The sequence below is a fragment of the Salvelinus namaycush genome, unplaced genomic scaffold, assembly GCF_016432855.1.
Source record: "Salvelinus namaycush isolate Seneca unplaced genomic scaffold, SaNama_1.0 Scaffold276, whole genome shotgun sequence".
NCBI classification, from domain to species: Eukaryota; Metazoa; Chordata; class Actinopteri; order Salmoniformes; family Salmonidae; genus Salvelinus; species Salvelinus namaycush.
The window spans coordinates 120,890-134,401 of NW_024059630.1; the positions used below are offsets into that span (position 1 = coordinate 120,890).

General features: G+C 47.0%; 1 protein-coding gene across 1 annotated transcript in view; it reads right to left on the reverse strand.

Annotated features, from left to right (window-relative positions):
• Positions 1-34: 34 nt before the first annotated feature.
• Positions 35-13,512, reverse strand: part of LOC120039499 (ceramide synthase 2-like) — a 22,778-nt gene continuing 9,300 nt past the window's right edge. The window contains exons 3-9 of the mRNA XM_038984911.1: positions 8,855-8,912; positions 8,319-8,369; positions 7,604-7,696; positions 6,690-6,818; positions 6,238-6,344; positions 5,893-6,046; positions 35-3,416 (exon numbers count right to left, since the gene is read on the reverse strand). Coding sequence (XP_038840839.1) covers positions 3,285-3,416; positions 5,893-6,046; positions 6,238-6,344; positions 6,690-6,818; positions 7,604-7,696; positions 8,319-8,369; positions 8,855-8,912 — 724 coding nt within the window. The 3' untranslated portion in view covers positions 35-3,284. The remainder of the gene's footprint in view (positions 3,417-5,892; positions 6,047-6,237; positions 6,345-6,689; positions 6,819-7,603; positions 7,697-8,318; positions 8,370-8,854; positions 8,913-13,512) is intronic.

Sequence of the window (13,512 nt, forward strand, 5' to 3'; positions counted from 1 at the left end):
GGAGAACTTCATAATTTGAGTGTGTAAAACAATAGTGATTCATGATCGTTGTTTTTATTATTAATGATAATACTTAAGCATCATAATACAAACAAAAAAATAACACTGTAATTACATGACTGTTGTTTATCCAAAGTGACGGGGAAGAGAGGAAGATTTGTCAAGGTTAGTACAAATGAACGAGGGTTGGAATGGGGATGTGAAAGGCTGTGAGGGGAGGATCTCAGAATAAGGGAGGAGGAGGAGATGGATGAGTAGAAGGAGTGGGGGACATATGGAACAATAAGAAGGAAAAGAAAGAGGGAGAAAGGATGAATGAGGATGAGAGGAGCTGAAGAAGGTAGAAAGGTGAGAGGGTAGGCTATCACCTACATTACAGATAAGGCACTTAACATACAACAACAATTGAAAATATATCATGATAAAAATACAATACTTCCATTGTTCCATTTATCATACTTTTGCTTACTGAGCAATTGAGTTGCTAAAATCCAAACTCAAGAAAAATCCTAACTTTTCTGAAACAATGATGTCAAACATGAAACATGACTGTAAACCTGTTTCTCATAGGAATCATACCTCAAATCACTCTAGAATAACAAAAAAACACATACCACACACGGGATAATCTAATCCGGGGCAGTATGGCCTAAAAAATCTGCCCTAAATAAAGCCTAAATTACAATGGCCCTTTCCAGTCTCCTGAGAAGAAATGTCCTATTCTGACCAACCAATCCAGGCCCCCGATGAATATCCATCATGAGGCATGATATCATCAGTATGGGTCAGGATTTTACTGTATCAATGTGCCCAGAAACAGATTGGACTGGACCAAACCAGACTGGCATTCAACTCTGCAAACATTTGCAGAAAACTTTCGTCCTTACAAGGTCATTGTTGGAAGAAAGAGTACACAATCAAGTGTTTTCAATAGAATAGAACAGTTCGCTCCTGTTGTCAAACATTCTTGGTGAATTGGATTGTTGGTGGGCGCTCAGAGTTGGGAGCTTCATAATCGTTAGCGGAGTTGAATGCATCTCTAGTCGATGACATGCGTCATACCACACTGGAATGAAACCACAACTGGTCCATACTGGTCTTAACTGGTCTAGACTGGAAAACAGTTAAAATATTGCTTAAAAAAAAAAAAAACGGAATTATTGACATTCTATTTGGGATCCTGACTGGCTGGACTGTTGATGTTTTTTGCCTTTACATTTACAATGGCAATTTTTGTTTTTGCAAAAACTATTGAAATATACTGAAAATAAAGTTCTGCCTGTGTGACCTTGGTAAGATGTCAATGATACTCAGAAGATATACTGAATTAGTCACGCACGTACAGAGCGAAAACATGATAAAACTGTTTGATAAAAAGTATTTTCCTCTCCAATGTCAACGGAGAGTGTCTACAGACAGAGCGTTACCACTGGCACATAAACATGACATCAGCAGAGGAAGGAGAGCATCATTCAGAATCAGCAGAATCTCAATATACCCAAAAAACGATTTAACACTTTGTTTGAAGGACTGCTTATAAGCTGCTTATAAACATGATTACATCGTTTATTAACCAGTTAAACATTATTACAGTTTATGAACCAGTTATTCACATTATTACATTGTTTATTAACCATTCAATAAAGCAGTTTATAAACAGGCCCTCAAATCAAGGTCCATACAGTGCAGTATTTAAACCCATGCTACCAGTGAGGGAGACAACCAGACTCCCTCACTATCTTACTGCATGGCTTCTACAAGCTTAGAGGTGTCCCAAACAACGTCAAACAACGCCCATTCAGATGCACTACAGGAGCTGAGCAGAAAAAAACATAATTGCATAGAATCATAAAAACCAGGGCTGGCGAATCTGTATGTCCCAAATCAACATTCACACAAGGACACATTCACATGATTGTGTATTTGTGTGTCAGGTTAAATCTTGTTGTGTCTCTTTTCTAAAGTCTGTCTTTCATGGCAACTGGAGTATTGGACATAAAGGCACATGGACAAAACATGCTTATAGCAGGTTGAGCAACAACAAGGTAAGTGAAAAATAAAAGAATAAGGTAAAAGCACCATAATCTGGCTGTAAGGCACATGAGTACAGTAAGAAGAGGCATAGTAGAAGCAGCATCACACTTTCTCCCCTTCCTTCTCTTCTTCCCTTCATTCTCATCATTCAATCCTCTCTTCCTTTCACATCCTTTTGAACACTCTTTAAGAGGGACTGAAATCACACTGTGACGTTCCCAATGCTATTCCTTAACTTGTGTGTGTGTGTGGGGGTGGGGGGGGGGGTATTCTCTTGAAACCAGTTTTAAAATGTCTGGAACAAATTGAGTGACAAAATTATGATGCATCTGTAAAAATCAACTATCATTCTGAGGACTAAGATGTCTAGTTCTAGGGGAAAGTGTCATGTAAAACATTTTTTTAAATACATGTTCATTACTGAAATGTGTCCTGATTAAATTCATGGTAATTTTATAAAAATACATCTTTAGAAAAACCTAACTTATTTAAATAAAACAAAATATGTTGCTGTAGTTTGTTCATAAATTATAAAAATGGTATACTAGTTGAAGTTTACATTAAACTATAATATTTATTACATACAAGCAGTGTCTGTGGATATGTCTCATTACCATTATTTTCAAGTTCCTATAAAACTCCTGTTTTTAAATAAAAATCTTCACCCATGATGCATCATCTAGAGTAGTCCTTAGAAAACAGCTAAAGAGCTCAAATTGGGAAAAAGTCTGATTTTAATTTTATAATAATTGTCATTTAAAAATATTTGTATTTTCAGTGTTATGTTTATCTCAGGCATTTTCATTAGGGGAGCAATGTTAAAAAATATTGATTTATTACTTTTTGGACTTCAAAAACGAATGAGAATTTTGTGAAAATGTTGGTATAATATCTGATAAAAAACTAATAATAATTATGAAATAGATACGTATAGATCCTAATTAGATCCTAATCTGTTACACAATTACCCGTGTGTGTGTGTGTGTGTTATTAATGGACTATAATAACAGGTCCATGCCAATTAATGTAGTATATCCAAAATTGTGTGTGATTGAGTGTTTGTAATGTAGTACAGTGTATCTAACCACAGGCACAGGTCTACCTGTAGTTCTCAGGCTTTAGGAATGCCTTTCCTTCTCCTTCATCCATTTTCCCTAGCACTCTCTCCCTTTCCCCTTCCCTCCATCTCTCCCACTCTGCTGTGAGGGATGTGAATTCTTCACACTCTTACTTCCTGCCACACGTTTTCATTACTCCGTCTTGCGGTGGTTGTTGTGAGCGGCGTGACCATTCTGCACCACGCCTTTCTTCTCCACCCCCTCCTCTTCCTCTCCTGACTCGTCTGTCTCTTCTTTATCGCTCCTCTCGTCCTCCACCTTTTCCTGAAGCGAAAGAAAGAGAGGTGTGTTTAGAAACATGTCATCCGTCCAGAGACATTACTTTTCCTTTCCGCAAACTGAACCCAAACCAGACTGCTGCTCTTTATCAGCTGGGCTTTCCAACACATATCAACGTGTGATTTCTGAATAAACTTTCTCTCTCCTCCACCCAACCCTCCTCTCCCAGTCTCTCTCCTCCACCCACCCCTCCTCTCCCAGTCTCTCTCCTCCACCCACCCCTTCTCTCCCAGTCTCTCTCCTCCACCCACCCCTCCTCTCCCAGTCTCTCTCCTCCACCCACCCCTCCTCTCCTAGTCTCTCTCCTCCACCCACCCCTCCTCTCCCAGTCTCTCTCCTCCACCCACCCCTCCTCTCCCAGTCTCTCTCCTCCACCCACCCCTCCTCTCCTAGTCTCTCTCCTCCACCCACCCCTCCTCTCCCAGTCTCTCTCCTCCACCCACCCCTCCTCTCCCAGTCTCTCTCCTCCTCCACCCACCCCTCCTCTCCCAGTCTCTCTCCTCCACCCACCCCTCCTCTCCCAGTCTCTCTCCTCCACCCACCCCTCCTCTCCTAGTCTCTCTCCTCCACCCACCCCTCCTCTCCCAGTCTCTCTCCTCCACCCACCCCTCCTCTCCCAGTCTCTCTCCTCCTCCACCCACCCCTCCTCTCCCAGTCTCTCTCCTCCACCCACCCCTCCTCTCCCAGTCTCTCTCCTCCACCCACCCCTCCTCTCCTAGTCTCTCTCCTCCACCCACCACTCCTCTCCTAGTCTCTCTCCTCCACCCACCCCTCCTCTCCTAGTCTCTCTCCTCCACCCACCCCTCCTCTCCCAGTCTCTCTCCTCCACCCACCCCTCCTCTCCCAGTCTCTCTCCTCCACCCACCCCTCCTCTCCTAGTCTCTCTCCTCCACCCACCCCTCCTCTCCCAGTCTCTCTCCTCCACCCACCCCTCCTCTCCTAGTCTCTCTCCTCCACCCACCCCTCCTCTCCTAGTCTCTCTCCTCCACCCACCCCTCCTCTCCCAGTCTCTCTCCTCCACCCACCCCTCCTCTCCCAGTCTCTCTCCTCCACCCACCCCTCCTCTCCTAGTCTCTCTCCTCCACCCACCCCTCCTCTCCTAGTCTCTCTCCTCCACCCACCCCTCCTCTCCCAGTCTCTCTCCTCCACCCACCCCTCCCAGTCTCTCTCCTCCACCCACCCCTCCTCTCCCAGTCTCTCTATGTCTCTACATCTGTTTCCCACATATTCATTTCTCTCTCACATACAAGAAAAACAATAAAGATAGACTGGGTTGTGTGTTCAGTGTTGTCAGGATGCGTGTGTGTGTTGTCAGGAGGGGTGTGTGTGTGTAGTGTTGTCAGGGTGTGTGTATGTGTGTAGTGTCAGGGTGTGTGTGTAGTGTTGTCTGGGGGTGTGTGTGTGTGTAGTGTTGTCAGGGTGTATGTATGTGTGTGTGTGCAGTGTTGTCAGGGTGTGTGTGTGTAGTGTTGTCAGGGTGTGTGTGTGTGTGTGTGTAGTGTTGTCAGGGTGTGTGTGTGTGTGTGTGTGTGTGTGTAGTGTTGTCAGGGTGTGTGTGTAGTGTTGTCAGGGTGGGTGTGTAGTGTTGTCAGGGTGTGTGTGTGTGTGTGTGTGTGTGTGTGTGTGTGTGTGTGTGTGTGTGTGTGTGTGTAGTGTTGTCAGGGTGTGTGTGTAGTGTTGTCAGGGTGTGTGTGTAGTGCTGTCAGGGTGTGTGTAGTGTTGTCAGAGGGTGTGTATGTAGTGTTGTCAGGGTGTGTGTGCAGTGTTGTCAGGGTGTGTGTGTAGTGTTGTCAGGGTGTGTAGTGTTGTCAGAGGGTGTGTGTGTAGTGTTGTCAGAGGGTGTGTGTGTGTAGTGTTGTCAGGGTGTGTGTGTAGTGTTGTCAGGGTGTGTAGTGATGTCAGAGGGTGTGTGTGTAGTATTGTCAGGGTGGGTGTGTGTGTGTAGTGTTGTCAGAGGGTGTGTGTGTGTAGTGTTGTCAGGGTGGGTGTGTGTGTGTAGTGTTGTCAGGGTGTGTAGTGATGTCAGAGGGTGTGTGTGTAGTGTTGTCAGAGGGTGTGTGTGTGTAGTATTGTCAGGGTGGGTGTGTGTGTGTAGTGTTGTCAGAGGGTGTGTGTGTGTAGTGTTGTCAGGGTGGGTGTGTGTGTGTAGTTTTGTCAGGGTGTGTAGTGATGTCAGAGGGTGTGTGTGTAGTGTTGTCAGAGGGTGTGTGTGTGTAGTATTGTCAGGGTGTGTGTGTGTGTGTAGTGTTGTCAGGGTGTGTAGTGTTGTCAGAGGGTGTGTCGTGTTGTCAGAGTGTTTGCAGTGTTGTCAGGGTGGGTGTGTGTGTGTAGTGTTGTCAGGGTGTGTAGTGTTGTCAGGGTGTGTAGTGTTGTCAGGGTGTGTAGTGTTGTCAGGGTGTGTGTCGTGTTGTCAGAGTGTGTGCAGTGTTGTCAGGGTGTGTGTGCAGTGTTGTGTACATACATCGCTGCTCAGGAAGCGGACGGCCATACGCAGAATGAGGATGGCCCAGAAGATATGGAGACACTGCAGTACCATCATAAGGAAATTCAGGAAGTAGTATCCAAAGAACGGAGAGTACATAGTCATTGGATAAATGTACGTAGAATAAATGATGCTGAGAGAGAGAGGAGAGGGGGGGGCAAGAAGAGCGAATAACATCAGTAACAACCAACAGACATGCTAATCAGAATTTGTTGTTAACTGACTTGCCTAGTTAAATAAAGGTTACATAAATAAAACAATCAGAATGGGTGTGAGAGAGACAGATCATTGGTGTGTGGTGGGAGTGTTCAGGTGTCATCTCACTAGAAGGGGAAGATATAGAGTCTAGTGAAGATGAAGACGGTAGCGAAGAGGAAGAAGACGTAGTTACTGGTGTTTCTCCATCCAGCATAGATGAATATCTTAGCGGACTATCAGAGAGAGAGAGGGAGAGAGAGAAATGTTGTTGTTGTTAGAAAATAATTGTAATGTCATATTTCTTCCACCAGGTGGCAGTACTAAATCTCTCCATATCTCCACTTCTCCAATATCAGTAGTACTTTGTCCACTTCCTGGTTTATCAAATAAAATGGGACTTCCTTGTGGGTGATTCCCCTGTGGGCCCCACCTACAAACCACATGTGCTAACTGTAAGTTGTATTGGATAACAGCAACTACTAAATCACCATAGTATTATTGTGTTTATTATCGTATCATGGCAGGGATATTATTATCATGTTATGTTGGTGACCCAGCTCTCCTGTAATTGGTTGTACCTCCAGTAAATAGTCGGAGGAGTCGTGCAGCAGCATGATGAGCGTGCCCGCTCTGATGTAGTTGACACACCAGGAGAAACTGATGAGGAAGATGGTGGCCATATGGTGAACCATCTGCTCCTTAAAGTCCTACAGAGAGGAAGGGAGGGAGAGAAGGAGGGAAAGAGAGAGATGCAGAGGGAGAGAGAGAAGGTTAGAGTTTGTGTTTTGTTACCTTGATAACATTCTGATCCTTCACACACACACCTGTACACATGCACATGCACATGCGCACACACACGCACACACACACACACACACACACACACACACACACACACACACACACACACACACACACACACACACACACACACACACACACACACTATAGTAAATCATGCCAGAGGGCCATCAGGTGATATTTAGCAGGTACACACTGTCTGTACTGACCTGACCCTAGTGGAGTAGAGTCCACTGACAAACTCCCCTTTAACCTCCGGCTCCACACACACAAACACGTCATATCAGTCTAATGTCCACCTCCTGCAGTTGCCCCCTGGCCCCTGTCCCTATACACACTGACACTTACATCGGTGTCATGACAGTAACCCCTGGTCGTCAGCACAGGGGCAACACCATGGCAACAGCAGGAGAGGGATCGGAAAGACTTGCTTACTGCTTTCAATGAATCACTTGTAGCTAACAGAGTGTGCAGGCTTGGTTAACCACTATCCCTGATCTTGTAAACTGCACTCTCCCATGTATGGAAGAATCTTCGGGTGATCTGCGTGCTGTAATTGATTGACTCTTAAAGTGAATAGGACTGTAAGTAAAGGGATTCTGTACCACCATTTTTAGTGGTTCATTTGTATACTGTATTCTTGATTGTTACAAGCATAGTGTTTCGTAGAGCAGGCACGGTGCACACTTACTTTACGTTTGACGTCTGACGCCACACTGAAGATTAGAGAGACGTAGAAACCCAGCTCTATCATATAGTACCAATACTGAGACGGCAGGAGAGTCTGGGGGAGAGATGAAAGATTGAGGGATGGAGAAAGAAATAGATGAGGGATGGAGGGAAATAGATGAGGGATGGAGGGAAATAGATGAGGGATGGAGGGAAATAGATGAGAGAGGGAGGGATGGAGAGAGAAATAGATGAGGGATAGAGAGAGAAATAGATGAGGGATGGAGGGAAATAGATGAGGGATGGAGGGAAATAGATGAGGGATGGAGGAAGAAATAGATGAGGGATGGAGGGAAATAGATGAGGGATGGAGAGAGAAATAGATGAGGGATGGAGGGAAATAGATGAGGGATGGAGAGAGAAATAGATGAGGGATGGAGGGAAATAGATGAGGGATGGAGAGATGGAGAGAAATTGATGAGAGATGGAGGGATGGAGAGAAATTGATGAAAGATGGAGGGATAGGGAGAGAGATGGATGGGGAGATTATAGGGGAGAGAGAGAGAGGAGAGAAAGAGCAAGATAATATCAATAACATACATTGATACTTCCATAATATGATTTCTGAACACAGTCAAACACTGGACATAACATGATATGATTGATTATGATTTATGCCTTCCAATGACTTTCCTATGTTACAATGTTACCACTCGTCAATAACCAGAGGGACATACCAGAATAGGGAAGCCCTGCCACATCTCCTTAAAGTCATACAGCCAGGGTTTCTGAGAGAGGGAGAGAGTTATACATAAATCGGAGAGTTCTAACTTCAGTCAAAGAGAAATACAGCATTGAAACAGAAGAAGTGATAAATCATTTTCACACCCTCTATATATTAATGTGTCTTTATAATTATCTTCCAGTGTCATTTGTAAGTTCTTTATTAATCATGTTAGAAAAATATCAAATTGTATAACATTTGTTTAGGATACTCAGTTGTCCCTGATATAACCAACACTGTTGTTGACAAGGCTTCTATTCTATCTTAGTATCCTGTAACACATTAATGCTGTCAGTGAACAGGCTCTGTTTCTCCCATCAATGGTTTAACTAGGATCTAAAGTTTAAACTATGAGTCATGACAGAGGTCACTTTAAACAATGAGTTATGACAGAAGTCAGATGACACGATTGACCAATGTTGGTGCAGGGAGATTAGCTAGGAGACAGGCGAGAGTTTTAAAGGTCAAAGGTGAAACAGCAGTACTCACGTCAATGAGGGCAGCTAGGCCAGCAATGAAAGCAAGAAGGTAAAAGGTGAATCTCCAACTGCAAGAGAACACACACAATCATTGGACAACACACACACAGACTTTATACTACAGTGCATTCGGAATGTATTCAGACCCCTTGACTTTTTCCAGATTTTGTTACGCTACAGCCTTATTCTAAAATTGATTGATTATGATTATAGTTTTTTTCCCTCATCAATCTACACACAATACCCCATAATGACAAAGCAAAAACAACTTTTTAGATATTTTTGCAAATGTATTAAAAATACAAAACTTAAATATCATATTTACATAAGTATTCAGACCCTTTTCTCAGTGCTTTGTTGAAGCACCTTTAGCAGCGATTATGGCCTCAAGTCTTCTTGGGTATGACCCTATAAGCTTGGCACACCTGTATTTGGGGAGTTTCTCCCATTCTTCTCTGCAGATCCTCTCAAACTCTGTCAGGTTGGATGGGGAGCGTCGCTGACCAGCTCTTTTCACGTTTTTCCAGAGATGTTCGATCGGGTTCAAGTCCAAGCTCTGGCTGGGCCACTCAAGGACTGTCACGACTTCCGCCGAAGTCGGTCCCTCTCCTTGTTCGGGCGTCGGTCGGCGTCACCGGTCTCCTAGCCATCGCCGATCCACCTTTCATTTTCCATTTGTCTTGTCTTCCCACACACCTGATTTCAATTCCATCATTACATGTTGTGTATTTAACCCTCTGTTCCCCCCATGTCCTTGTCCGGAATTGTTTATTGTAGTGCTTGTGCATGTATTGTTCTGTTTACGATGGTTTTGTTTATTAAACTACGCCGTTGTAAATCAGTTTTTGCTCTCCTGCGCCTGACTTCTCTGCCGCCAGTACGCACCCCCTACAGAATTCCGGACCAAACTTATGGAGTCAGCAGAATAGGGGTGGAGAAGCGCGTCCGGGAGCACGCAGCAATGCTCCACCATCTTGGCACCGCCATGGACCGTGTTGTCCAGACAATGGACCGCTGGGAGGGACAGGGAGTTCTCCCAGGCCTCCACCAGCACAAACGGGGTCTCCACTACGCGCCCCTCCTTCTCCTGGACCCAGTGGGATTCGTCTCTCCCTTCCCCAGGAATACGATGGGACGGCTGCGAACTGCCAGGGGTTCCTGTAGCAGCTGGACTTATACCTGGCAACCGTCCACCCGGCTCCTTCGGGCCGTGAGAGGGTGTCCACACTCGTCTCGTGCCTCACCGGGAAAGCCCTGGAGTGGGCCAACGCCGTGTGGAGAGAGGGAGATGCGGCGTTGGACCAGTTTGAGGAGTTCACCCGCCCGAGGGTAGAGCGGCAGGTGAACGCCTCTTCCATCTGAGGCAGGGGACGAGGAGCGCCCAGGAGTTTGCCCTGGAGTTTCGGACCCTGGCTGCCAGCGCGGGATGGAACGACAGGGCCCTGATCAACCATTATCGCTGCAGTCTGCACGAGGACATCCGTCGGGAGTTGGCCTGCAGAGACACCCTCACGTTCGACCAGCTGGTGGACCTGTCCATCCGGCTGGATAACCTGCTGACTACCCGCGGACGTTCAGATCGGGGTCTGTTGGTTCCATCCCCCCGCACCCCCTCTCCGATACCCATGGAGCTGGGAGGGGCGGTGCGCAGGGAGACCGGAGGGGGTCACACTGCCGGTCGGTGCCGGGTTGGTTCCTCTGGGTATCGAGGCAGCAGGCTCATGTGTCACCCCAGGTGAGCCGGCACCATTCTCACCCAGAGCCCTCTGTTGCACATATGTTTGTGTCTGCCACTTTTCCTGAGTTTTCCCCGCATTCCCAGCATAAGGCGCTCGTCGATTCAGGCGCGTCTGGGAATTTTATAGATAGATCGTTCGCCCATAGTTTAGGGATCCCCATTGTTCCCGTGGCTGTGCCCTTCCCCGTTCATGCCTTAGATAGTCGACCATTAGGGTCAGGGTTGATTAGGGAGGCCGCTGCTCCTCTGGGCATGGTGACGCAGGGGGGTCACAAGGAGAGAATTAGTCTCTTCTTTATTGACTCTCCTGCATTTCCCGTGGTGCTAGGCCTACCCTGGTTTTAGCGTGTCATGACCCCACTGTTTCTTGGCCACAGAGGGCTCTCATGTCCCGCTGGGCGTCTGTACGTCCCGTCTGCTGTTCGTGCCCGGTTGATCTATTGGGCCCACACGTCACCCTCCTCTGGTCATTCTGGGATCGGTCGGACAGTGCGCTGTTTGAGCGGGAGGTACTGGTGGCCTACCTTAGCTACGGACGTGAGGGTTTATGTTTCCTCCTGCTCGGAGTGCGCCCAGTGTAAGGCTCCTAGGCACCTGCCCGGAGGGAAGCTACACTCCTTACCCGTTCCACAACAGCCTTGGTCGCACCTGTCGGTGGATTTTCTTACCAATCTTCCTCCCTCACAGGGTAACACCGCGATCCTGGTCGTTGTGGATCAGTTCTCTAAGTCCTGTCGTCTCCTCCCTCTGCCCGGTCTCCCTACGGCCCTACAGACTGCGGAGGCCTTGTTTACGCACGTCTTCCGGCACTACGGGGTGCCTGAGGATATAGTGTCTGATCGAGGTCCCCAGTTCACGTCTAGGGTCTGGAAGGCGTTCATGGAACGTCTGGGGGTCTCGATCGGCCTTACTTCGTGGTTTCACCCCGAGAGTAATGGGCAGGTGGAGTGAGTAAACCAGGATGTGGGCAGGTTTCTGCGGTCCTGGCCGGGTGTGTGGGCGGCGTTTGTGCCCTGGGCCGAGATGGCACAGAACTCGCTTCGCCACTCCTCCACTAACCTCTCTCCCTTCCAGTGCGTACTGGGGTACCATCCGGTTCTGGCGCCTTGGCATCAGAGTCAGACCGAGGCTCCTGCGATGGACAACTGGTTCAGGCGCGTGGAGGAGACATGGGAAGCTGCCCGTGTTCACCTTCAGCGGGCTGTGCTGCGCCAAAAAGAGAAACCTGCCCCTCCGCCTGCCCTGCCGGAAGCTGGGTCCGCGGTTTGTGGGGCCATTTAAAGTCCCGAGGAGAGTGAACGAGGTTTGTTATAGGTTACAGCTTGCCCCAGATTACCATATTAACCCCTCGTTCCATGTGTCTGTCTGTCCTCAGGCCGGTGGTGGCTGGTCCGCTCCAGGAGTCTGAGGTGCTGGAGGTTCCTCCGCCCCCTCTACAAGGACATTCAGAGACTTGTCCTGACGCCACTCCTGCGTTGTCTAGGCTGTGTGCTCAGAGTCATTGTCCTTTCGGAAAATGACCCTTCACCCCAGGCTGAGGTCCTGAGCAGGTTTTCATCAAGGATCTCTCTGTACTTTGCTCCGTTCATCTTTCCCTCATCTCCAAGTCCCTGCTGCTGAAAAATATCCCCACAGCATGATGCTGCCACCACCATGCTTCACCGTAGGGATGGTGCCAGGTTTCCTCCAGACGTGACGCTTGGCATTCAGGCCAAATAGTTCAACCTTGGTTTCATCAGAACAGATCATTTTGTCCAAGCAGGGCTGTCATCTGCCTTTTACTGAGGAGTGGCTTCCGTCTGGCCACTCTACCATAAAGGCCTGATTGGTGGAGTGCTGCAGAGATGGTTCCCTGGGCCGTGGATGTCAATTATGGCAGCCCCCCGCATCTCTCTGACAGAATTCCGGACCAAACTTATGGAGTCAGCAGAATAGGGGTGGAGAAGCGCGTCCGGGAGCACGCACCAATGCTCCACCATCTTGGCACCGCCATGGACCGTGTTGTCCAGAGGGGTTGGGTTAAATGCGGAAGACACATTTCAGTTGAATGCATTCAGTTGTACAACTCAACTGACTAGGTATCTCCCTTTCTGGAAGGTTCTCCCATAGAGTGACCTTCGGGTTCTTGGTCACCTCCCTGACCAAGGCCCTTCTCCCCTGATTGCTCAGTTTGGCTGGGCGGCCAGCTCTAGGAAGAGTCTTGCTGGTTCCAAACTTAGTTCATTTAAGAATGACGGAGGCCACTGTGTTCTTGAGGACCTTCAATGCTGCAGACATTTTTTTGATACCCGTCCCAGATCTGTGCCTCGACACAATCCTGTCTCGGAGCTCTATGGACAATTCCTTCGACCTCATGGCTTGGTTTTTGCTCTGACATGCATTGTCAACTGTGGGACCTTATATAGACAGGTGTGTGCCTTTCCAAATTATGTCCAATCAATACATTTGACCAAATGTGGACTCTAATCAAGTTGTAGAAACATCAAGGATGATCAATGGAAAAAGGATGAACCAGAGCTCAATTTCGAATCTCATAGCAAATGGTCTGAATACTTATGTAAATAAAGTATTTCAGTTTTTTATTTGTAATACATTTGCACAAATTTCTAAAAACCTGTTTTCACTTTGTCATTATGGGGTATTGTATGTAGATTGATGAGGGAAAAAATATATGTAATCCATTTTAGAATAAGGCTGTAATGTAAAAAAATGTGGCAAAAGTGAAGGGGTCTGAATACTTTCCGAATGCACTGTATATGTACAGTAAAGTGAACATACACACATACACACATTCTGCTAAACTGTAGTGGAACAGTCCCGTGCAAATTTCCCAGCACACAATGGGAACAGTCATACAGTAGCCTCCCAGTTCAGTCCTGTCACACAGATAGAGACCAGACCTCCAGTACTGTACAACACAACAACCTGCT